Below are 23,690 nucleotides of genomic sequence, written 5' to 3' on the forward strand. Positions count from 1 at the left end.
TCTCCACTAATTACGGCTGCACGCCTCTTGTTTCATTCTTGGAGATGGAGAGATGCCGGTGTGCGGTGGCTCGCGACGGTATAATTCCGTGTGTGGTCATAGGTGCTTAGGTAGAGACTAAGACTAATAAAATAATAATATACTACCTAGCATGCTTGTTCGCTCCATTGTATACTATAACAGGTAGTCAGTCACTTATATGGTTCACATACTACCTAACTAATTCAACTCCGCGTTTGTGTCCCTACTAGAAACTAAATAGTAGTAAAGAAAGCAAACCACTTACACATTCATCAAGTTTAAATCAACTCTAGCTCCAACCAAGACAACAATCAAAATGGTCCGCCCAGAACTCTCCAAAAACCGCTCCCTAACAATCCTCAACAAAGCCCGCGATGGCGGATACGCCGTGCCAGGGATGTGCTGCTACAACATCGAATCAATAATCGCCACCGTCCGCGCCGCCGAAGCAGCCCGATCCCCAGCCATGGTACTCCTCTTCCCCTGGGCCATCGAATACGCCGGCGCATCTCTCGTGCGCGCCGCTGCCGATGCCGCGCATAACGCCAAAGTGCCCGTCAGCCTACACTTGGACCACGCGCAGACACCGGAGCTAGTGCGTCGGGCCGCAGATATCGAAGATGGCTTCGACAGCATCATGTGCGATATGAGCCACTATGAGAAAGATGAGAACCTAGCGCTGACTCGGGAATTATCCGTGTACTGCCACGAGCGCGGGATTACCACCGAAGCCGAGCCCGGCCGGATCGAGGGTGGAGAAGACGGCGTGGCGGAAACTGCCGATCTAGAAGCCATTCTAACAACTCCCGAACAGGCAGAAGAGTTTGTGGCCACAGGTATCGAGATGCTGGCGCCGGCCTTCGGCAACGTGCATGGGGAGTACGGGCCACGGGGGATTCAGCTAGAGTACGAGCGATTAGAATCGATCAACAAGGCAGTAGGCGACCGTGTGCGATTAGTCCTACACGGCGCGGATCCCTTTACCGAGGACATCTTTAAGCGATGTATCAAGGCGGGCGTGTCTAAGGTCAACATCAATAAGGGTATGAACAAACACTACGCCGCCGTGCAGGAGGAGATGCAGGGGAAGCCCCTCACCAGCGTCATCGAGGCGGGTACCGACAGGATGCAGGCTGCTATCGAACAGTATATGCATTGGCTCGGTAGCGCCGGCAAGGCGTAACGAGGCGTGAAGAGGCGTAAGGGAGAGAGTTTAGAGTATTGAACAAACATTATATCGGGTTTCTATAGACAGGGATACATCTTGTTAATGCTTAAGCGAGTTTCTTGTCTTATCATCCGCAGTAAGCAAGCAGGCAAGCAGACAAGCAGGCAAGCAGGTCAAAATAAAAATCTGACCACCAAACTTCATAATGCCTCATTTCATGCTTTAATGCTTTAACAATGTATAAAATTACTATCTCTCATATATACTCAAAAATAAAAGGTACTCGCTAGCTTATGTAGGTACATGACATGCTGACGATAAAATATACACTTTAAATACTCAGGTATAGGTATACCATGGCCAGTATACACTTATATACCCGACTGCAAGCCCTTTATAGCAACCATGGCACCCCAAGCACCAGGGTCCGGGGGCAGCTCCTTGCTGCTATCCGCGCCGACGTAAGTCGCTCTGCCGAGTTTCGGAGCCAACGTCTTGGTCAGTTCGGCACCCTTAATCGCACCCTCGACACCACCCGCGAGATCCCCCGAGCGCAGACCCTCCGCGAACGGGAGCAGGGTGTCCATGACCGTCCGGTCGCCAACCTTAGCCGGTGTGTACCGGCTCAGGTTGTCCAAAGCTGTCTGGACGGCCTTGGCCCATAGCTTCGAAAGCCCTTCGGTCTTAGCTAAGGCAACGTTCTCCTGGAGAGCCGTCCTCAACGAGACGAAGAAGATACCTAGGATACCGCCCAGAGTACCGCCCATCTTGCCTTCGACAATCTCTTCGAGTTCCTGGAGCACTGCGATCACAGAGCCCTCGGCTGCGAGCTTCTTGTCGAGCGCGGCGATGAGATGGCTTGCACCCGTCTTTAACGTCTCACCGCAGTCGCCATCGCCCATGATCGTGTCCCACTTGGTCAGATCGGGCTCCGCGACTATTAATTCGTTGCAAGCGCTACGAAGCATCCTATCCAGTAGAGCAGGGTCGATTTTCAGGTCCTTTCCCTCCTCAATCACCTTGTGAGGCTCAGGAGGTGGCTGCACGAACTGCTCTTTTCTGCTACGCCGTATCGCTTGGGAACCGGTCATGGATTCCCAGTATGTGTTAGTCTTAGCGTCGAAAAAAGACTTGATTTCCTCGACTGAGTATGAGCAGTTCTCGGCGGCGGCCGTCGCGTTGACGATGGAAATCGAGAATGCCGGCGCGTTCAGAGACGTCTCGAGGAAGCCGTTGCTTATCCTCACCGGCACAATATTCCAATTGTTCGCCAACTGTTCAAGCAAATCGTCTAGCAGCGCTCCCATCTCGAGATACGACATGCCTCCGAAGTTGCTAATGAGAAGAATGGCCTCGTCCCCTGGCTTAAACTTTACGTAGCCCCGCTCGGGGTCCGTCTCATCTAAGCAGTACTTTAATAGCACCTTAACGAGTTCCTCCGCCGACGGTGCAGGTGAGAGCTTCCGATAGCCGGGTTCATTGTGAGGCCCAGTACCGATTTCCACTTGGTCATCTCCCAGCATCGCGAACTCTGCTCGTCCGGGAACGTGGCAGTGATCGAGTGTGGCTGCGATGGAAACGATCTGCTGCGAGAACGCAATGCCGAGATCGTACACCTGGTCGAGAGAGCCGCCGGCACCAGCAGCACCGCCCAGGACTTTGAGAACACCTAACTGTCCGGCTAGACCTCGCCGGCCGACCAGGCTACCTTTCCTTCCGACGGACACGTCGTCTCCACAGATGATCATTCTGCACTTGTGGCCTTTGGCAATAGCTTTCTCGTTTGCCAACCCGAAGTGCAGGCAGTCGCCGGTGTAATTAGTAATAACTAAGATAGTACCTTTTTCCGAAGGTACTCTGTCGATGGCGGAAATAATCTGCTTCGTGCTGGGAGAAGCAAAGATGTCGCCGGCCACGGAGGCAGCGAGCAAGTTTTGGCCAACATAACCGGACCAAGCAGGTTCGTGACCGGAACCACCACCACTGACTATGGAGACATTGGACTTATTGTATGCCGTGTCGAATACCACTCGGTTAGGTTCATCCAGGCTGAGTAACGGGTTGTAGGAGATGAGACCTCTAATAGACTTGGTGACAAGCCCGTCCGAGGAATGATATAAGTGACGTTTTGACATTTCCACGGCGTTGGTGGATGGGTATGAGACGGGAGTTAGGAGAGACTGAAGTGAGATTGCAGGACAATGTCTACTCGTGAAAAACTCGGCGAGCGAGCGGCTCTTTCTATCACGTCGAACAAAGGCAGCAGAGGCTCGAGCTCAGAAAAGGGGTTTCCGAATAAGACTGGTTCTATTACGCGAAAGATCAGGATTATGGAGATTCAGGATTGTGGAACGTATTGGAACGTATGGGAACACATGGGGAACGCAAAGGGTTGCCGTAAGAGGCAACACCACAGGTTTTGACCCATCGATCCATCGAGCCATAATGTTAGCTTCTGTGTTCGCTGACGATGATATACCGCATCGCCTATAGCTTAAACGACCTTCTCCGAAATTACTTGGCAGCAAGGCTCCTAATTTCGTAAATGACGGTCCCATTCAAGTTCATCTGGGCTCCATTTAGGCGTCCAGGCCCTCTCCCCACGGGGCTAACTCAAGTACAGGGGAGACATAGAGGGACCTAGGGGGAACAGGTATCGACGGTATTGACAAAATTCGTAGTCCGCATGATTACCGAAGGAGGGGTGAAAAAGGGTGTATTACGAATGACTATGCCGAGAAAGAAATGCGAACCGCGAACCGTAGGGGTAAATTCAGATATTTGCCATCGGATTACCCAAAAGAGTAATCCGAGAAGTTGCCTATACACTTATACCACTAACACCACAGGTACACTACCTAGGTATATTCCAGCGACCCCACTTGGGTCACTTGGAAGGTCACTCTGACCGGTTTGGGGGAGGAACTTCTGCTTGAGACAACGGTTGGGAAGGAGTGATTAGGACAAACAGAAAGAACGCGCTTGTTTTATGTAGCTTTCCAGGGGAGGTACTGTCTAAGACGTCTTACGGCAAGGCAGTAGGGGTCTAGTGTACCGAGTAATAAGAAGGGACGGTATCGAATAATCGGAAGTCACACTCCCTATTCTTTACTTCTTAAGTCCTGCCGGGTATCACAAGTTGCAGGAGTAAAACAACGCCCGACTATCACTTACATTTTTCTTATACCCCCGCTAGACGATAGGAAACTACGACAATGGCCGCCGCACCCAAGTGGAAGATAGCCATCGGAGCCGACGTGAGTTCTTTTCTTTATTTTCTCTTTGATTCCTCTTATTTGTCTTTCTTATATTTTTCACTTATACTCACTCACCCGCTCATGTGTAACATTTCACCACGATACTAACGTTACTTACACAGGACGCCGGTGTCGGCTACAAGAGCAAGATCAGGGAGGACTTCGAAAAGGACCCCCGCGTTGAGTCTATCGTAGACGTCGGCAGTCTCTCAACAGATGACAAGACAGCATACCCTCACCGAGCAGCGGCCGCAGCGCAGCTCGTAGCTGATGGCAAGGTCGACAGGGCCCTGCTCATCTGCGGTACAGGTCTAGGAGTTGCCATCTCGGCGAACAAGATCAAGGGCGTCCGCGCCGTCACAGCCCACGACAGCTTCTCTGTAGAGCGAGCCGTACTAAGCAACAATGCCCAAGTTCTTTGTATGGGTGAGAGGGTCATCGGCCTGGAGCTCGCGCGCAGACTAGCTAAGGAATGGTTGGGTTATGTATTTGACGAGAAGAGCGCGAGCGCCGCCAAGGTAGAAGTTATCAGCGACCTTGAGAAGTCACTGTAAACTAGAACGCGCTATTCGTCTAGGGGAAATATGCCATGCGGTAATTTCTATTACCTGCTACTGTAAAGGGGGGATAGAGTAATCTAACCTAATACTTATATATAAGTCACTAAAGTGCAGTAGTTGTATCAAACGCAGACTCGGGTAAATAAGATAGTCTGAAGAGACTGTGACTTATTGGTCCTGATACCCGAAAGCTTAAATAGATAGTTATAGACGGAACGCTAGCGGTAGACTGCATCTACCCGAGCCGAAACGCTGTCAAACAAAGTTAAGGGGACCATATCCTCGGTGACATGTTATTTTCGGAACTTGGGGTTAATTAATGCTTTAGCTGTACAACATATGATCTCATAAGACAGACAGGTACCTACGTAGAATTACCTACATTGATACATCTCGTACTACATGTGCCTAAGACTTTAGTAACTCTCGAACCCACATACCGGATTTCTAGATTCAACACTATAAAGCCGCCTCGCTAATCTCGACAACAAACGCAAGTGACATCTCAACTGCATAACTACAATTTTACATGTAACCCGTAATCCTGTTTGCTCTAATGCTTCTCTTCCAATTTAGCCTCAAATTGAAATAGTTACTTGTCACATTACATTACATTACATTACATTATTACACCACACCAACCATGATCTCACCCACACCCACACCCACACTCCCTCCCAGTCGCCGCATCGTCGGCGTCTCCACAAAGATGTACTTTTCCGCCGCCCGGACAAAGCAATACGTCGACGAGCTACTGCAAATCCTTTCTTCCCCTCCAAACTCCCCCGCTACAAACCAAAACCTCCTGAACAACATTGACATCTTCATAATTCCCGACCACATAACCCTCACCTCCGTCATCACCCAACTCCAACACTCCCGCCCCCCCATCCCTATCCTCCCCGGTGCCCAAGACGCCTTCCACGAAGACGCCGGCGCCTACACCGGGGAAATATCCCCCGCCGTCCTCGCCGAAGTAGGCTGTCGTATCGTAGAACTAGGCCACGCCGAGCGCCGCCGTATCTTCGGCGAGACAGACGCCGACACCGCGCGCAAAGCCGCTGCCGCGGCGCGGAACGGTTTAATTCCGTTAATCTGTATCGGGGAGCGCTCAAAGGCAGACGGGGAAGCGGGTGTTAGAGTCGCCGTCGACGAGTGTAGAACGCAAGTCGAAGCTGTGCTTGTCGCGCTCCCTACTACCGCGGAGGTGGTATTGGCCTACGAGCCTGTCTGGGCGATCGGGGCGGTAGAGCCCGCGGGCGCGGAGCATGTGGTTGCTGTTACGCAGGCTATCCGGGGCCTGGAGTGCGTGCGGAGTCGTGAGGGAAGCACGAGGATCCTGTATGGGGGGAGTGCTGGGCCGGGGCTTTTCGCGCAGCTGAAGGATGGAGTGGACGGGCTGTTTTTGGGACGGTTTGCGCATGATCCGGCGCAGTTTTATAAGACGATTGTGGAGGTGGCTACGGCGTGACGTATACTTAGCTGGATAGGGGGGAGAAGTAATGATGGCAATATGATGGCAATATGATGGCAATACCTCTGGAGCACTTGTAGATACCGTCGATATACGTTGTCAATAGCTGTAAACATATTCCAACAAAATCCAATCCAGACTAATGACTTAATATGAATGAGGCGCGATTTACAGCGCCCTCCTGAATGAAAATTTTCAATTATAGACGGTCGTCGTCGCGCTTCTATATAACACGGCGCGACTCGACGCGACCTAGAATCCTAACAGGTGCTCCGTCGCCCATGTATACATCGCTCGGCGAACTGAAGCGGAGATCAGACAGTAAATGACCTATGGTATCTTACATCAAGTCATAAGACCAGCCAGGGGATATAATCCAGCGCCTTTGAAATACACGTTAAAGAAAGTTGGGCGCGTATATGGTGTCGCCAACATGAACCCTTCCTCAGTCATTTGGTTCGCGGGTCCGAACTCATAGTTAATACTCCTCGCGAATATCGACCAGTACCAGGCCGCAATCCCTGAAATCCTCCTCTTCCTAACAAGTGCTAGTCATAACCACCAAACTTATTCCGGGAATCTCATTGTGACACCATTCCGGTAGGTGCTCTTTAGCACCATCATCCCTTCATCACACGTTTACCCTAGTGTATCAATAGAAACCAGCATAATCCACTCCTAATATAAGCAGGAGTTATCCGCATCGTGTGCATCTCTAGTTAAGCACCCATTCGCTGCCCCTCTTGACAAATTTATCAAGCAGCATCGCCAGGTCAGCCAGTACGAACCGGCAGATATAAAAACCGAAAAATTCAGCCGCGTGTCTGGTGCAAAGCTCAAGCCCGACTTGAGTTTTATCTGCATGGCGTAAGCCAGGGTCCTCGACTTGACGTGCAATTTGATCTGGTAGTCGTCAGTATTCAGTATACGTGAAGGGAAATGCAGAGCTGTTGGAATAAGTACGTACCAACCGTCTGCGCAGCGTCAAACAATCGTGCTAAGCTCGCCATATAGTTTCCGTACGGTCCGTCAAAATTGACTGATGCGGGATCCCTCTTCGCAGGCCTACTGCTTGGGTGGGCTGTCAAGGGTAAACTTGGTATAGATCCCGATCCTATCGAGCTCGGAATATCTCTCTCGCTTACGCCAGGCCCGCCGCTTCCACTACTGTTAGTCTTCCCTCCATATGCGTTGGTCATGTTAGCAGCCGAGCCTTTGTTTCTCAGCCTTCGCCAGCTAAATGCGCCCCCTTTTCCGCTAACACTTGAGCTACGTGGCACTGGCGGCGCAGCCTCGGCTTCCCTGTCCTCTCGGAGAGGCGTCATGCCTTGTGTGCCCACCTCGTTACCAAGCTTGCGCGTAAGTATCGTCTGAACCGTCTCTAGAATATTCTCAAAACTCTGCATCTCTTCGAGTACCGCATCTGCGTCATTACTGTCTACCCTTGCGAGCTTGAGAAGTGCCGCGGTTAGGAAGTCACACTGCGCAATCTTATCTTCGAGAGCACGCAGCTTAACGCCCTTGACTTTCCACGTATCCCGGGGAATAAATAACCGAGTGCTGATATATCCACCCCGAGGGTGGGCGAGGGTCTGGTAAAGGGCCCGCATGAGCCAGAAAGGCCGGAGCATGGTATCAGACGGGCACGGTTCTAGAGGTATTGGTACGTCAGGGTTGTGAGGAAGGTGGTGGCTATGGTAAACTTGGTTAGGAGAATGGGAAGTCGGAGAATGAAAATCGGAATCGAAAAGGTGTAGACCACCAACACCGCCCGCCATCCGCTCGTGAAAGGCAGCTGCCAGCGGTGTAGGCAATGCGGGAATCATGGCCTGGCGAGATATCGATGTGTTCGAAATTTGGTGGCTAAGAGGCGTGTTGGGCGAGAGGTCCGAGTCGTCGATATGCGACACAGAAAATTGACGAGTCCTTAGAGACTTTAGACTGGAAGACGAGAAATTCTTGTGTATACCAGGCCGCACAGAGGACGGTGAGTCGGTTCGATGTTCCTCAAGATCTTGGGGACCTGCTAAATTCGCCGGTGGGCTTGGAGGAGCTGTGACCTCTGCTGGACTAGTGCCTCTAACGGGTGATGAGGGTGCACGCATGGAAAAAGGTCCGGGTCGCGTTGTTGTCGCCGATAGTGCCTGTCTTTGTTGAGCAATAAAACCACCCGCAGTCTTTGTCTGAAACGTAGACGTGGAGATAGACGGCGGTTGACCGAGCTTAGAGGTTTCAATCTTGAGCTGCTTAGGGTTTTGCCCGGAGAGACGGCGGTTACGCACACCAGACGTTGGGGAGATCTGTGACGGGGAGCCTTGCGCAAGCGATCGTGGTGGGGATGGCAATGACGGCGCTGAACCTTTGGAGGAAGTTCCAGGTAATGGCATCTCGGTCACTGTTGATAATATAGTTGTGGAGGTAGGAGGATTCGAGCCAACCGAACTATGCCACGTCCGAGAGGTCGTTCCGCTAGAATCAGATTCCCTAGGGATCCTAGATTGTGAATGCTGGGACCGATGTTTAGGGGAAAATTCTTCCATCACGGATCTCCTCGCCATCTCTTCTAAGACACGTTCTTCTTCGTCTGAATCGTTAGCATCAAAGAAATCTCCGCTGAAGACCTGAGATTTCTGATCTATTGACATCTGTCTTTGGCGTTCCCGTTCCCGGGCTAGCTCGATTGCCGCCTCGCGTTCGGTTTGTCGGACTCTTTCCTTAGCAATTTCTACCTTGCGCCTCGCGTTGCTCAACACATCAACGGTATCAGAATCATTGTTATCGTCGTAGACGGTGTCGTATGATTCCATAGGTTCGAATCCTTCGTCGTAAGCAGCTTCTACTGCAGCGTCTAAGGCGGCGTCGAACTCCGCCTCTGTGTTACTGCTGGTATGGCGGAGATGTTTCCTCCTGACTCCCAGTGACGAGGTCCTTGAGTGAATCGAGGACGAAGCCGAACCACCTGATTCGTCGATTGGATCCAGCCACGACCCCGATTCGTGACTGAGATTGCGCTTATGGCTCCTCGCGCCGTTCTCGGGTGCTAGGTGGTCAGCTGGCCAGGAGAAATCCTGCCGCACAATGGGCTCCGGTGTTGGGGGCTTAGCAGGCGAAACCGGCCTTCGGGGTGATAATGGGGCAGGTACAAAACCTCCATCCTGCTGGGGTAAACTGAGAGAGGGTCCTTCGAAGTTTCGCCGCATCCGGGACCCCGAGAAGGAGGATTGGAGCAGCGGCTGGCCCTGGTTGGGATTTGGAGAGGACCGAAGACGGGACGCGTCCGGAGGGGGAGACTCGCCCATATTTAACCTCGCACCCCCCGAGGCCTCTGCAGAGTCTTCGGAGCCGGCTAATTCGATCTGAACTCCATGATAGTCATCAACGCTCTCCGGCCTTGCGGGTAAGGCTTTATCACTTTGTAAATATGCGGGGAGTAACTCGTCCAGCTCGTCTATTCGGCTTGTGTATGTAAGTCGCTACAAAAGAATGAGTCAATTCCAGAAACAGTAGCAATAGTTGATCACGAAACTCTACTGGTGAACTTACAATGGCCTCCAGCTTCCTCCTATCCTCTTCGCCATTTGTCCTAGCAAGTACTTGTTGTAAGAGATCGCAAGCTTCCAGATAGGAATCCCGGGCTGCAGCGTAGTTCTGAGCATTATCTAGCTGGACTGCGGCGTTTGCCTTTCCTAACGCTTTAGACAACATGGCTTTCTGCGACGGCTTGTTGACACGGTTGACCCGAGTTGAGTCGGTGCTGCCTCTCGTAGCTGAAGAGCGACCTCTTGCATGGCTCTTCCTCTCCCTCTCAGACATAATATCACGGATAACGGGCGCTGATGGAAGCAATGCAGAATTTCCTTTGGCGACTATGTTCGGGCGGGTAGGGTCATTCCAAGTGTTGTCTTGCGGCTCGGCCGAATTGGCGCGAATTATGGATTGCGCGGGAGAATTGGTGCGGACAACCGATTCGGGATTCGCGTCGAGAGGGGGAAGGGAAATGATAGGGGGTAGATTCGGTGGCGCGGAAGAAGAAGAAGGCGGTGGGGGCGACGATAATGGTCTTCGGGTTCTCGGTGACGCGCTCGTATCTTTAGGTCGTCGTCTGCCTAGTTTCCGCGGCGGGGATTGTACCTCCTGATGCTGTTGTTGCTGTTGCTGATCTTTTTCTTTTACCTTTTGTTGTTGTTGTTGTTGCGGCTTCTGAGATTGGAATTGGGACTGGGGTTGGGGTTGGGGGGTGTCGTGGTCGTGATTAGAAGCTAGGCTCGATGTAGTGGACGTGGACCAGCGATTGAGGTTTCGAAAGCCGTCGCTTGCGCCGCCAGTGCTACTAGATCGCGAATGAGTGCGCGAATGGTTGCGCGAGTGATTTAAAGGTGAATCAGTCGAACGCTCGGACGGAATCGCAGGGGATATTGTTCTCGTGTTGGCGCTACGAGGCGGCGGTAGAAGCGATGAGGTTCTAGGCGGCGGACTAAGAGGGTTAGGAAGGCTAGGGTTATGTTTGTAACGAATTAGGGGATGGGGGTTTTGATGGGGCTCTCGTGCAGGCTCTCGTGCAGAGTCTCGTGCAGAGTCTCGTGCAGAGTCTCGTGCAGAGTCTCGTGCAGAGTCTCGTGCAGAGTCTCGTGCAGAGTCTCGTGCAGAATGATGGAGATTCGGGTCCAAATGTGGACGAGATTGGAGACGAGATTGAAAACTAGATTGGCTTTGGTTTTGACTAGTGGCGCTTAAAGTTAATGCAATTGCGGTCGTAGTCGTACCTGCTTTTATCGCTCCTGCTTCTCCTACTTGAGCCGTGTCTTCGGTGATTTCGCTTTTCGGCCCGTGTCCGGTGATTCGGATAGCGCTAGGCTTAAAAGTCCCACTAGTGCTTCCGTTTATTCTTCCATTTATTATCATTCCATCCCCACCTTCACCGTCGCCATCCACTCCGTTTAGTCCGCGATTATAATCCAATATTTTACTATGATTTATATTACTCTTCGCCGTACTTATCTCCGAAATACTTCCCTGTTGTCGTCGTTGGTAATGTTGAGAGAAAACAGAGGGTTGCAGCGTCGATGCTGATAACGGTGGGGATCGTAGTCGTGAGGATGGTGTTGCTGTTGTTGATGATGATGATGATGATGATAGCGGCGGTGATGATGGTGGCATCTAAACTGATGATCCCGCTGGCCTACAGCGTGTATGTGTGTGTGTGTAATCTCAACCGTAATGCGAATAGGGGCCAATGCGATAACGCGCTATGCCCTGTGTCTCGGGGACCGGTTCCCAAAAGGCTAAAGCCCCCCAGATCTTCCTTGCTATTATTACTATTCTCTTATTAGGCACCTTTTCTTTAATCAATTCTCATCGACTAAGAAGACATTAAGCATCTATGTCTACACTCCGCAAAGACAAACGTAAGTGTTGGTGGGACAGTTTATCCTTCAAGAATTTCTTGCGAGACATGTGCAAGACTCGGAAACAGGACGACCCCTTTTAGCATCCTCCTAACGGTGAATAAAGTTCTCTTCAACAATTTCGATCGCGTAGCCCGTACGTACGCAAGTACCACTGGGAGGAATTAGATACATTAATATTACCCAAGACAGGAGGTACATATTGATGATACATTTATATATAACTTCAGGGGTAGCCCGGAGACTCCTTAGGATTCAGCCAATCAACATCTGCTGTCTCAGAACAAATCCCCGACCTTCAAAGCCGCCCCTGCCTTTACCTACATATCTGTGTACACGTATGGGCATACTGAGCAGATCACTTTACGATAACCCCTTTTTGAGTATTTAGAGGTAACGAGGTGGGATTTTATTCTTTTTTTGATTTTGATAGCATAAAAAGGGTAAGAATCGACATCTTTATGAAAGCGTCGGATTATTTCTCAACCTTCCGGGTCATGGGTGATATTAGCTCTCCTGTTTTTACGCCTCAAAGGCACAGTCAAGTTCAATAATACAGCTCACCTTCAAACGCAATTTGTTTCAAATTCCATAATTACTTCGTCTTCCTAAGCTTATGTTTTCAGCTGGTTCTTCAGCATTGGATGTCACTGTCTTTCACCCTGTTAAGTGTACGCGGAGTTATTATACGGACAAACAAGATAAGCCTTCAGACCCTATCACCCAACTAGTAATAAGTAACCTCGGGTATAGTATTGCTCGGATTGCTATAATTTTTAACGGTTGACGAACAAGCCTCGTATCTGCGAGATAACGTAGATAGCCACACATACACATCATTTCAAAGGGAAGGCATTCCGTTGTGATCACTTCCGGCCGTTGTAGACGTGTCTGTTCGTGGGCTCTTGAGCTCAACTGGTTGTTTTTTTAAATCAAATTCTGGGATCACATAGCCCAGCTGGTTCTATAGTTTCACTATCTAGTCTAATTAAAGCCGACACAACCTTAGCAATAGGGTTAGATTGCTGATAACGTGCTCCTCCTCTAGTATGACAGTTTCCGCCACCCCTTCGGGTGCAATAGGCTCCAACGGCCCGCGTACGGTACTTTCGAACTGAGATCGCCGGGAGGATACCAACGTCTCGAATTCAACACCGTCGGGGTTCGAAACAACGCTATACTGCATGCGGACGTCATCTGTTGGAACCAGTCCGGCCGTCTTCCGCATTTTCTGCACACGGGTCATGACGTCTCGGGCGATTCCGTCGTCGATGAGCTCCGGGTGCGATGCCGTGTCCAGGAGAATGATCATATCTTCCAAGAAGGCTGGTTCGTATTGTACCCCTTCATCTTTTACGATGTTAGGGTTATCCTTAGCTACTGCTCGCACGATACTGATATCGTTCCCCTCGAGCTCGATACCCTTGATAGTTATCTTCTTCTCTTTTAGATATTGTCTAAGCTGCTGCTGCGTTAGGTCTGGCAGTGCTTTGCGGACGACCTGGGCGTCGCGCTTCAGCTTTTTGCCTAGAATCGGCCAGTCAACCTTAGCCTCGAGGTGAATGCCGTATCGTTCCTCGTCGTTTGTCAGGATCACGTCTCGGATGTTGAGCTCCTCCTTAACATACGTCTGCAGCTCCTCGATATCGTCGAGTTGCTGTTTGTCAGCAATAACCACGAGGGTGAGCAAGGGTGTCTTCAATGGAATAGTTTTACGCTCCCTCGCAGTCCTTGCCAGCTGGATCACCTTTTGCATGGCAGACACCTTTCTTTGGATCACCTCGTCGAAGAGTGACTCCTGCACAGTCGGGAACGCAAGGAAATGCACACTTTTAGAGTTGGGATAATCCGCAAGAGCGTCGCCAAGATACGGCTGCAGGAGGCGGTAGATATGCTCAGTAATGAAGGGCGTGAAAGGTGCCAAAGCCCGAACTAAAGTGAATAGCACTTGGCATAGGGTATCCAATGCTGCCTTGGTGTCCTTAACATCCAAGCCAGCAGCGCCCTTGAGTCTCTTCCGGTTGAAGCGAATGTACCAGTTCGTTAAGTTGTCAATAACTAGAAGCAGACGCGGTACGACGGTGTATAGACGATAGCCTGTGGGGTTAGCGAACCATCTATTTCGGACAGGTTATAGACTCACCGGCCATCTCTTGGTCAATAAACTGCAGCATGCTCTGGCAATCTGCAAGAATCCATCGGTCCATTACATTGGTTGTTTCTGGTAATTGAGCGACGAAGTCATTGCCGGTTGTCTTCTTGAATAGGACTGCCTGTTCGTAAAAGAAGCGGTAACTGTTCCAGAGAGGCAGTAATACCTTCGCCACCACCTCCTTAACTCCCGATTCCTTGAAACGTAGAGGCTCGCCACGGACGACAGGAGAGTTGATGAGGTAGAGGCGTAGGGCGTCAGAGCCATACTGATCAATAACAGTTTTAGGATCCGGGTAGTTCTTTAAGCTCTTGGACATCTTCTTGCCGTCTTCTGCCAAAACCAGGCCATTTACAATGACTGCGCGAAACGGCGAGACGCCAAAAAGCTTATTTCCTAGAACGCTTAACGTGTAAAACCAGCCACCTAAAGTCAGGCACAGTTAGCAACAACGGTACCTCGACAAGATGCCTCCGAAATGCAAGACAACGTTGTATAACTTCCAACAAAAAGTGCAATGCTTACGGGTTTGGTCGAGTCCCTCGGCGATAAAATCCGCGGGGAAGTTTCCGTTATGAAACTCTTCGGAATTTTCGAAGGGGAAATGGTTAGAGGCGTACGGCATACTGCCTGACTCGAACCAGCAATCGAAAACTTCGTCGATACGGCGAAGTTGTCCCTTTCCTTTCTTGGAGGGAATTGTGATCCCATCAATCTTGTCTCGGTGGATGTCATCTAACGAGCCGGTATACCCACTCAGCTCTTTAAGCTCGGCAATGCTTCCTACGCAGACAATTTCCTCGTAATCCTCGCTGACCCATAATGGGATTGGCGTACCCCAATACCGATTCCGAGCAATATTCCAGTCATGTGCGTTCGCGACCCAGTTCGTGAACCGCTTTTCTTTGACGAAGGAAGGAACCCAGGTAGTCGACTCAAGATTATTAAGCATATCAGGTATAGAGTTGGTGACCCGAATAAACCAGGAAGACACCGCTTTCCTGATGAGCTGTGTGTCAGACCGCCAGCAGAACTTGTCCACGTGGGACACTTGAGTTGCGAGCAGTAGTCGACCAGTCTCCTTCAGATCCTTGACAATGGCCTTGTCAGCAGTTTTCACGTGCTGGCCAGCATAGTCGGTTATCTCAGCGGTAAAGAGACCTTTATCATCTACAGGACACGGGGGTAAGCGCTTTGGACTTATAAAGCCGGCGGCGACCGCAGCGTCGTAATCTTCTTGACCGAAAGCGGGAGCCTGGTGCACGAGACCGGTACCCTCGTCGGCTTCGACGTAGTCGGCGCCTATGACTTGGAAACAGTCGGCGAACTGGTCGGCGAAGTAACGGAACAACGGTTCGTACTTCCAACCGATCATATCTTTCCCCTTAAGCTTGCCAACGATCTTATATTTTGCCTTCTTCTTCTCCTTGTACAGCATAGAAATTCCACTTTCGAGAAGGATATATTGTTTGCCAGTGTCTTCGTCAAGAATTTCGACGTATTCGAAGTCGGGATGAACAGCAATGAAGAGGTTAGAAGGTAGCGTCCAGGGCGTTGTGGTGTATATGACCAAAGATGAGTCCCTGTCCTTCACAGGAAAGGCGATCAACACTGCTGGATCTTGTGTCGTCTTCTCGTTTTGCTTAGATTCCATATGGCTCAGCGGGGTGCAGAGTGCGGTAGAGAAGGGCATGATCTGGTATGCGCGGTAGACCTGGTCCTTGTCGTGGAGCTGCTTGAAAACCCACCAGCAAGATTCCATAAAGTTGACGTCCATAGACTTGTAGTCTTCACCCTCGTCGTCAGTGCCTTATTACTAGTTTATTGCGCAAGTGACCTGACTCACCGTTGTCGAAATCTATCCAGCGACCCAGTCTCTCAATGGTCTGTCTCCATTCGGCCGCAAACCTCATCACAATAGCTCTACATTCAGCATTGTACTTTTCTATACCCATTTGTAAGACGGCATCTCTGCCGGATACACCCAAGGTCTTATCGATCTCATATTCGATAGGGAGGCCATGAGTATCCCAACCAAAACGACGAACGACATGATATCCCTTCATAGACCAATATCGGGGAATAATATCCTTGATCGTGGAGGTTAGAAGGTGGCCGTAATGAGGAAGACCGGTTGCAAATGGCGGGCCATCGTAGAAGGTGAAGCGCTTCTGGCCTTCGGTGAGCTTTAATTGAGTTTGAAACGCATCGACCTCTCGCCAGAATTGCACGGTTTCTTCTTCTGTCTTGGGGAAACTGATGCTCATCTTGGCGAAGCGCGACAGCCCTCCAGGACTATGGTCTGCTTAAGGGGCTAAGGGAAATATGAAGGACTTCTAATATCAATCAGATCTCAAGACGATGTAGGAAGCCAAAAATGACCCCGCCAAAATTTCGCGTGAGTCAAAGTTGAAAGGCTTCGAGGGGTCCCTAGTAAACGCGGGGCACTTGCCGCTCTAATAAGTGGATCTATTGAATAAATTTTATTCAATTACTCACAGGCCTTATGCATGTACCTTAGGTATTCGCGCAAGTGTACAGGTACATGTAGCTTTACATGAGCTTACCAACATGAAGGTACCCGCATTTCGACAAGCTCATCTTGGAAGGTACATATTGCACAATAAAGAAGAATAAATGTACGGATCCGTACACTACCGCGTAAAGCAAGCAGGGGCAAAAAATGAAATATACATAATCATATTTATACCTGTATATTGATCATCTCAAGTTGCCTCTTACCGGCAACAATATCATCATCATGTTGCCTTCTGACTTATAACGCCGTAGAGACTTTTAAGTAAACTATCTTCCGTAAAGTTCTTTGTTCCTATTAGTGCATCTATCAATGCATCATTCCTAATCCTAGGGATGCCGGATCGGCCTTGACGATCCGTGTTGTGTTTGTATTACCCATACCACCTCTCCAGCCTTGGACAACGACAATGGCATCGCTCTTGTTCAGAAGTCCCAATCCTAACGCCCTCTCAACGGCCCATTTAATGCGGCGGTCTACATCCTCTTGCCAGTTAACGTTGTCGTAGTCTGGCTTTGCTTCGTCAAACAGGAAAGGATAGACACCACGGTACAGGTGTGCAAAGCGTGACGCGGACGCGTTGCGAGTCACCATGAAGATGGGGCACACCGGTCGGTACTTCGATAGCAGACGGGCAGAGTCACCGGACGTTGACAGAACGATAATGGCTCCCGCGTTCAGGTCCAAGGATGCTCGTACCGCAGCCATAGCACAACTCTCGACAACGCTCGTAGGACGCTTCGACAACGAGACCATCTCCTCGTAGTGGCTGACGTAGGGGATAGAGTTCTCTGCAGCAAGGCAGGTGTTGCTCATCTCCCGGACGGCCAGCTCCGGATACGCACCTTTGGCGGTCTCGCCGCTAAGCATGACACAGTCAGCTCCGTCAGTAACAGCGTTACCAACGTCGCTGATTTCTGCTCTGGTTGGGCGAGGATTGGTAATCATGCTTTCCAACATTTGTGTGGCGCAGATCGCGGGTTTACCAGCAATGTTGCACTTGGCAATCAACTTCTTCTGGGCGGCGAATACTTCGTAGGCCGGGATCTCAATACCTAGATCTCCTCGAGCTACCATAACACCGTCGGTCTCCTGAAGAATTTCATCAAAGTTGTTCAGTCTATAAAAGATTATTTGTTAGCGTTTCGCAGCCATGAGGTTTACGAAGTAGATATTCTACAGCGCTGGGGGCTATAGCTCAAAAGGTAAAAGGTAATTCAATTTTCGAGACAGCAATGACTTACCCTTGTCGGTTCTCAATCTGTAGGCCCATTAATTAGCAATCAAGTTTACCATAAGGAAGAGAATAGCGCATGATAATTCATTACTAACCTTGGCAATAATCTGAATGTGTTTACCATCTTCTCCCAAGACTTCGCGAATCGCACGGATGTCTTCACCTCGTCGAATGAAGCTGGCGAAAACCATGTCGACATTGTTTTGGACTCCGAATCGGAGATCTTTCTTGTCCTTCTCTGACAAAGCAGGAAGATCGACATCAGTGTCGGGGAGGTTGACACCCTTTCGGGAGGAGATAAACCCGTTGTTTCGGGCGCGGACTTCGATAGTCTTGTCGTCCTTGATGCTAAGCACATCGAAGGCAAGCACACCATCGTCGACATATATGATCTTTCCCGGCGCGATCACTTTGGTGATGTTCGCATAATCAACATACCTACAGATTCTGTCAGCACCACAATTTTATTTTTATATCTACAGTGGAATTGCACCATACATATTCTCTACGCTGCATGCTGTCTTATACTTCTCATCCGTGGTAATGTTCAGGACGGTTCCGGCCTTGAGGGGGATGTCTTCACCGCGCTCAGTATCACCAGTGCGGATCTCGGGCCCCTTTGTGTCGAGAGCGATGGCGACTTGTCGACCAGGCTGCTGCTTCTCCGCAGCGCGGGTGTTGTCAATGACAGATTGGTGGTACTCGTAGCTCCCATGACTGAAGTTCTACATATAGTCCGAATCAGTACGTGACAGAATGACATTGTTACGAAGAGATTCTCACCATGCGGACGATATTAAGACCTGCTTGTCGACTGGGCTAAGATTAGCTTCTAGAAGTTACATAGATAGGTCTAGACTAACAGAGAGTTGATCTTCTCAACCGAGTTGGTCTTGGGTCCGATGGTGCAGATGATAGAGGTTCGCCGGTGGGCATTCTGATGGGGAGTAGCAGCCGTGTTGAGGCTTGCGAGCCATTCGACACGACCACCTAGGGCAAGGTGATCAAGAGAGGAGGCAGACATGCTTAGAATCTACTCAGAGCAGTGTCAAGACAGGGACGTCAAGGTAGAGAAAGGGTCTTAGATGGCCGTGCAGTCAGGCCCGAAGAAGATAACAATGTGTTGAACTAGAAAAGGGAGAAAGACGGTTGGAACTGCAATAAGGAGGGAAGATGAGGATTGAAGAAGGGTCCACGGAATAACGTGATGTGAGGTATTTCTAAAATACGAACAATTCAGAAAAGTTAAAATGAGTTGGTTAGAACGAGTTTACGGATTAACCCCACCTCTGTCATGGACTTTGCTTGAGAAAGTCCAGCCCTGGCGAAGAATTGGCCAGTCACTTGCGCGGGGGGTTGAAGAGGGGCAACGCCCTATGATGGCCTGGATACGTATTGGTGGGCTGGTATGTCTCACCCCCCTAAGAGGTATTTACTTCCAACGGTCACCAATCGCCTAGCCCACCTGGCAGGGTCCTAATCAGCTAATGTAGCACGCACGTCCTTATGCAAGGTAGGAAGTATCCCCAATTACAAGGCTAGGATTAGCGACCTGCCTTATCTTCAGCAGGCTTAGCTAAGGAGTAGGTATATATACACTACCTACCTAACCTAAGAGGTATACCTATTAAAATAGAGCGCTATCTACCTAGTCGTATCAACTTAACCCTTTCAAACTCGAGTTTTTAGGGTGCACATAAGAGACATTTAACATAATTGTCTCATCTACTGTCTCATCCAAACCAGGACTCTTCCTTGGCCACATGCGGGACTGAGTGGATTACAGCTCGCCTCGCCGCGTATCGTGCTACTCTCGGCATTCGATTGTCACGGATATCCTGCAGCCATCATCGGGCTACACCGTTCGATGGCAGAACGGTGGCTGACTGTTAGCAGCCAGCCACTAATACAAATAAGTACGGAGTACGAATGTATTGTGGAATGCCTAGACGATATCGTTTTAATTATTCGTAAGGCGAAGAGATGTGAAACGCTTATTTCTGTTGGGTCGCTCCATTTCTCAACAACTGTCTCAATGCCTCAATGCCAATGCCTCAATACCTCAATAAATAGAAATTGATACGCCTAAAGACTTGTTAATCCCGCACCGCAGGCCAAGGCTAGGCCCAGTTCCATCACCACATTATAATCATATTCCCCAATGGTATTATTATATTCATTTCTCAACTTCTATATAGCTTCTCGCTACAGCCAATGAAAGAGACCATGCCCAGAAAGATCAACCTAATCCTTACCAAACGACTCATATTCGTACATGTTTCAACATATCTAAATCCACCGTTCGCACCCACGTCTCTTCTCCCTCTGTTGTCATCTCTTCAACGGAATACCTATCCGTATTTCCTCTCCCCTTTACGAGGGGAGGTTATTAGATAAGTCGGATGTATCGTCTCCCGCCTTGAGGCAACAACTGTGTATGCATTGAGATTTCATTTAGTTCCATTTTCCTTACAGCGTCCAGGTCTGCCACCGGGGTAATAGGTTGGTTCAGCCCACTCTAGCAAGAATCTATGAAGCAAAATTTGGGGCTTGGGATCTCTCGTAGTCCTCTCTCGCTAAAGTCAATTGTCCTGGCGCATAGTCGTCTATGATACATACGAAGCCACCGGGCGAATCCGGCCATCGTCCTCTCAGCCATGCCGAGACCTGGGGTGGTTCAAACTATAAGATCATGAGTTTGCTAAATATCTCCATAATTATTCACTATGGTGAGACTAAAAGGATATCCCTTGGGATCAACTGCCGTCGTCTAGTTATTGAATAGTCTCATTGGACGAGGGATTTCAGTCACGTTCAACTCATCTAATAACAGCTCACTACTTATACGGCGCGTATATTTTTCAATCCTCGGTTGCTCGAGCATGCCGCCTGACAAGCCTCAACTGTCTATGGTTGGGTCTACTTTATATCTGAGAGATTATGTGTAACCTCGTAAAAAGAGGCTGAGTAAACGTTGAGTAGGGTACGCTAATTTGTACGAATCTTTAGGATCACTCGGGTTAAGTATATAAATATATATGACTTTCGGGTAGCAGATATTTGGGACGCATACTAGACAATTCAAGTCGAGATAGGCGGCGCTCTCTACCCTCTCGGCGATATTTTAAACCAGTCATAACTGTTGTAAACAATACTTGACCCTGCTTGACACGTTGATTCCCTTGTACCATCTAAAAATGAGCCTCGATAGAATTTTATTAGTTTGCCAGAAAGCATAATCAATTCTCTCGTGGGTGTCAGTTCTTAGTGAGGTCGAAATGGTATTCCACCAGAGACACCAAAAGCTTGTGCAAGCCTAGACCTAACATCTACCTAAAACGATCACTCGTATACTAACTCGAGTGCACACTATAAGAAGGAAGACTACCTCCTAAGTTCACCAGGCAGGGGCATTTCTTAATTCATTTGCCATATTAACTGCTAAATTAGTGCCATTCTAAGTGATCAAGGGTTATACATTTGATGTAATGCTACCATATTCGTTCGATCAACACTTAAAGCTATAGGGACTCTCTTACTATACATATAAACAACCGAATCTACTCTCGTACTAGAGTTCCTGGTAATAAATGTAGTGAACTATAAAACGTAACAACCAGGAGCGACCAGGCCAAGGTGTCTAGGTAGTCTGTTGGTCCTCCACTGACTTATACTAATTAGATAATTTCGCATATCTAGACAAATACATCCATAAGAGCTATCAAGAATGGACAATACCAAAATAAACAATAGCTATACACTACTTCAACCCCTCACGTAGCGATTTTGATGACTAACTTGCCCCTTACACGCCCCGTATTAAGCTTATCAAATGCCTCTTTGACTTGGTCAAACCCAAATATGGAGTCAATAACGATCTTATCCTTAGGTAGATCAAGCAATTCCTTTAAAAAGGAAGCGCTAAACTCAAGATTGATACAGGTATAAGATTGGCCAAGACCTATCTTCCCAGCAATGGCACGCAGGAGCATCTGAGGATTCCATAAGTAAATATACCGGCCACCCGGGGATAGCCGGTCAGTTTTGTCGCCGACGACAGTCACGTATGCCTTTGAGATTCCTAGACATTCCGTACCTCCAACAAAATCAATGATAGCATCGGGAGCGAAGGCCTTGACTTGTTCAGGAACGTTAGTAGTTGTGTAGTCGATGATATCGTCTGCCCCCATGCTGCGAACGAAATCGGCATTGCGGCCAGAGCACGAGGCTTTCACTGTCCAACCACGCTGCTTTGCAAGATAGACAGCGTACATGCCGCAGCTGGAACTACCACCCAAGATAACTATCTTCCCGCTTTTCACGTGAGACTCTGTACGGGCAATGGTCGTTCGGGCCGTGAGCCAGACCAGCGGGAGGGCGGCGGCCTGCTCCCAGGACCAATCAGCCGGCTTCCGCACTACTGCAGATACCTTGGTGTCGATTTTAGTTGTCTCTTGGAGAGTACCCCCGGGGAGGAATGGGGCGATGCCGAGGACTTCGTCACCGATCTTGAAGCCAGAGTTCGGCCCGGCTTCTTCAACGACGCCCGAGAAGTCCTCACCTACGCCTTTGTGTGGCGGAACAAGAAAGGCGGGAAGACGTGATATTAGGGGGTATGACATCAACTGAACATCGACAGGGTTGATCGATGCAGCCTTTGTTCGCATAATGATCTGAGATGACTCGAGTGGCCCTATGTCAGGCGGGAGTGTCGACTGTTGTAATGCCTCGGGGTAGCCTCCATGAGTCCATGTCCAGGCCTTCATTATATGATTCTATTGGTAGTGGTTGAAAATGGAATATATAACTGCAGGAAGGTATTTTAAATACAAAATTGATAGTTCAGAAAGAATGTCTTGGGGAGAGGGTGATGGGCTCAAACACCTTTGCACAGGTAAACGTCTAACATATAAATGACACTATATGGAGGGTAGTATGGTTTAAATAAGACGTGTGATTAGGGGAGGGCTTCATGTATAACAACGGAAAGACATATCAATTGAGAAATCTCGAGAATAGCGAAAAAGAAACAGTACATGTGACAATTTGAAAAATAACACGGCTTAAAAATTCATCCAGCATAGCCATCCATTCGGATATCACAAAAGGAGATGTGAGTCCTTTGGATACATATTGGCCGTGAATACGGGGGAAATATCATGCCGAAAAAGAAGGACTGTATTACGGAGAAAAGGGGGGAAAGGAGCTCGGCACCCGAGACCGAAAACGGCCGGAATGATTTATCTCAGTAAACTTAGACTAAAATTCGTTGAAATCGGGCTTACGCCCGATTGCGCCACAGGCGCCATAAAACGCCTGGTCCGTGTTATTATATTTGTGGGTTTAAGGCTTAAAAAGGTAATATAAAGCTAAAGTTTTAACGAATTTTAATTTAAAATATGTTTAACGTGTTTAATTATAATTAAAATATTTTTTTTAAAAATTAAACTTTATATTTATAATGATTTAATATTTAATAATAACGTATAAAATATTTTTTATTTTTATAATTTAAAATTAATATTATTTTTTTTTTACTTTTTTATTTTTTTATATATATTTATACGGTATTACGTTATAATATTATAAGTTTTAACGTTTAAAAATACGTAATAATATTAAAAATGTTATATTAACATTTATATTTATACGTTTAACATTTATATCCGCGCGTTTATATTTATAATTATATATAAAATAATTTTTATTTTTATGATTTAAAATAAATATTATTATTTTTTACCTTTTTATTTTTTTTATATATTTATACGGTATTACGTTATAATATTATAAACTTTAACGTAATATATTTTTAAAAATGTTATAACCGGTATTATAACCGGTGTTATAACCGGTATTACGGTTAATATTACAGTTAAT

The 23,690-nt window shown here is 48.5% G+C and overlaps 9 protein-coding genes across 9 annotated transcripts; 4 read left to right on the forward strand and 5 right to left on the reverse strand.

Moving 5' to 3' along the window:
- The first annotated feature begins 108 nt into the window (after nucleotides 1-108).
- F4817DRAFT_352027 (aldolase) lies at nucleotides 109-1,409 on the forward strand. Its single transcript, XM_049305176.1, has one exon. The coding sequence runs from the start codon at nucleotides 338-340 to the stop codon at nucleotides 1,202-1,204; it is 867 nt and encodes a 288-aa protein (XP_049154490.1). The 5' UTR covers nucleotides 109-337; the 3' UTR covers nucleotides 1,205-1,409.
- Nucleotides 1,410-4,071, reverse strand: F4817DRAFT_352029 (dihydroxyacetone kinase). The gene has a single exon (XM_049305177.1). The coding sequence runs from the start codon at nucleotides 3,322-3,324 to the stop codon at nucleotides 1,561-1,563; it is 1,764 nt and encodes a 587-aa protein (XP_049154491.1). The 5' UTR covers nucleotides 3,325-4,071; the 3' UTR covers nucleotides 1,410-1,560.
- On the forward strand, nucleotides 3,984-5,374 carry F4817DRAFT_287576 (ribose-5-phosphate isomerase B). Its single transcript, XM_049299629.1, has 2 exons — nucleotides 3,984-4,446; nucleotides 4,569-5,374. Exons 1-2 carry the CDS (start codon nucleotides 4,405-4,407, stop codon nucleotides 4,998-5,000), a joined length of 474 nt encoding a protein of 157 aa, XP_049154492.1. The 5' UTR covers nucleotides 3,984-4,404; the 3' UTR covers nucleotides 5,001-5,374.
- Nucleotides 5,375-5,488: 114 nt separating this feature from the next.
- F4817DRAFT_352031 (mitochondrial triosephosphate isomerase) lies at nucleotides 5,489-6,656 on the forward strand. Its single transcript, XM_049305178.1, has one exon. It carries the CDS (start codon nucleotides 5,650-5,652, stop codon nucleotides 6,475-6,477), a length of 828 nt encoding a protein of 275 aa, XP_049154493.1. The 5' UTR covers nucleotides 5,489-5,649; the 3' UTR covers nucleotides 6,478-6,656.
- A 539-nt stretch (nucleotides 6,657-7,195) lies between these two features.
- On the reverse strand, nucleotides 7,196-10,185 carry F4817DRAFT_362027 (uncharacterized protein; the record flags this gene model as incomplete). Its single annotated transcript, XM_049306471.1, has 3 exons — nucleotides 7,196-7,383; nucleotides 7,448-9,953; nucleotides 10,024-10,185. The coding sequence occupies 3 exons, from the start codon at nucleotides 10,183-10,185 to the stop codon at nucleotides 7,196-7,198; spliced, it is 2,856 nt and encodes a 951-aa protein (XP_049154494.1).
- Nucleotides 10,186-11,103: 918 nt separating this feature from the next.
- Nucleotides 11,104-12,070, forward strand: F4817DRAFT_352033 (uncharacterized protein). The gene has a single exon (XM_049305179.1). It carries the CDS (start codon nucleotides 11,544-11,546, stop codon nucleotides 11,808-11,810), a length of 267 nt encoding a protein of 88 aa, XP_049154495.1. The 5' UTR covers nucleotides 11,104-11,543; the 3' UTR covers nucleotides 11,811-12,070.
- Nucleotides 12,071-12,241: 171 nt separating this feature from the next.
- Nucleotides 12,242-16,446, reverse strand: F4817DRAFT_352035 (isoleucyl-tRNA synthetase). The gene is made up of 4 exons (XM_049305180.1): nucleotides 15,884-16,446; nucleotides 14,563-15,825; nucleotides 14,029-14,463; nucleotides 12,242-13,982 (listed from the first exon to the last, which is right to left on the reverse strand). Exons 1-4 carry the CDS (start codon nucleotides 16,302-16,304, stop codon nucleotides 12,874-12,876), a joined length of 3,228 nt encoding a protein of 1,075 aa, XP_049154496.1. The 5' UTR covers nucleotides 16,305-16,446; the 3' UTR covers nucleotides 12,242-12,873.
- Nucleotides 16,447-16,540: 94 nt separating this feature from the next.
- F4817DRAFT_352037 (pyruvate kinase) lies at nucleotides 16,541-19,260 on the reverse strand. The gene is made up of 6 exons (XM_049305181.1): nucleotides 18,674-19,260; nucleotides 18,594-18,624; nucleotides 18,309-18,535; nucleotides 17,906-18,248; nucleotides 17,818-17,834; nucleotides 16,541-17,693 (listed from the first exon to the last, which is right to left on the reverse strand). Exons 1-6 carry the CDS (start codon nucleotides 18,832-18,834, stop codon nucleotides 16,883-16,885), a joined length of 1,590 nt encoding a protein of 529 aa, XP_049154497.1. The 5' UTR covers nucleotides 18,835-19,260; the 3' UTR covers nucleotides 16,541-16,882.
- Nucleotides 19,261-21,296: 2,036 nt separating this feature from the next.
- F4817DRAFT_352041 (alcohol dehydrogenase) lies at nucleotides 21,297-23,083 on the reverse strand. The gene has a single exon (XM_049305182.1). The coding sequence runs from the start codon at nucleotides 22,574-22,576 to the stop codon at nucleotides 21,584-21,586; it is 993 nt and encodes a 330-aa protein (XP_049154498.1). The 5' UTR covers nucleotides 22,577-23,083; the 3' UTR covers nucleotides 21,297-21,583.
- Between the last annotated feature and the right edge of the window lie 607 nt (nucleotides 23,084-23,690).

The sequence above is a fragment of the Daldinia loculata genome (genome assembly GCF_022478755.1).
Source record: "Daldinia loculata strain CBS 113971 unplaced genomic scaffold F4817scaffold_81, whole genome shotgun sequence".
Lineage (NCBI taxonomy): Eukaryota > Fungi > Ascomycota > Sordariomycetes > Xylariales > Hypoxylaceae > Daldinia > Daldinia loculata.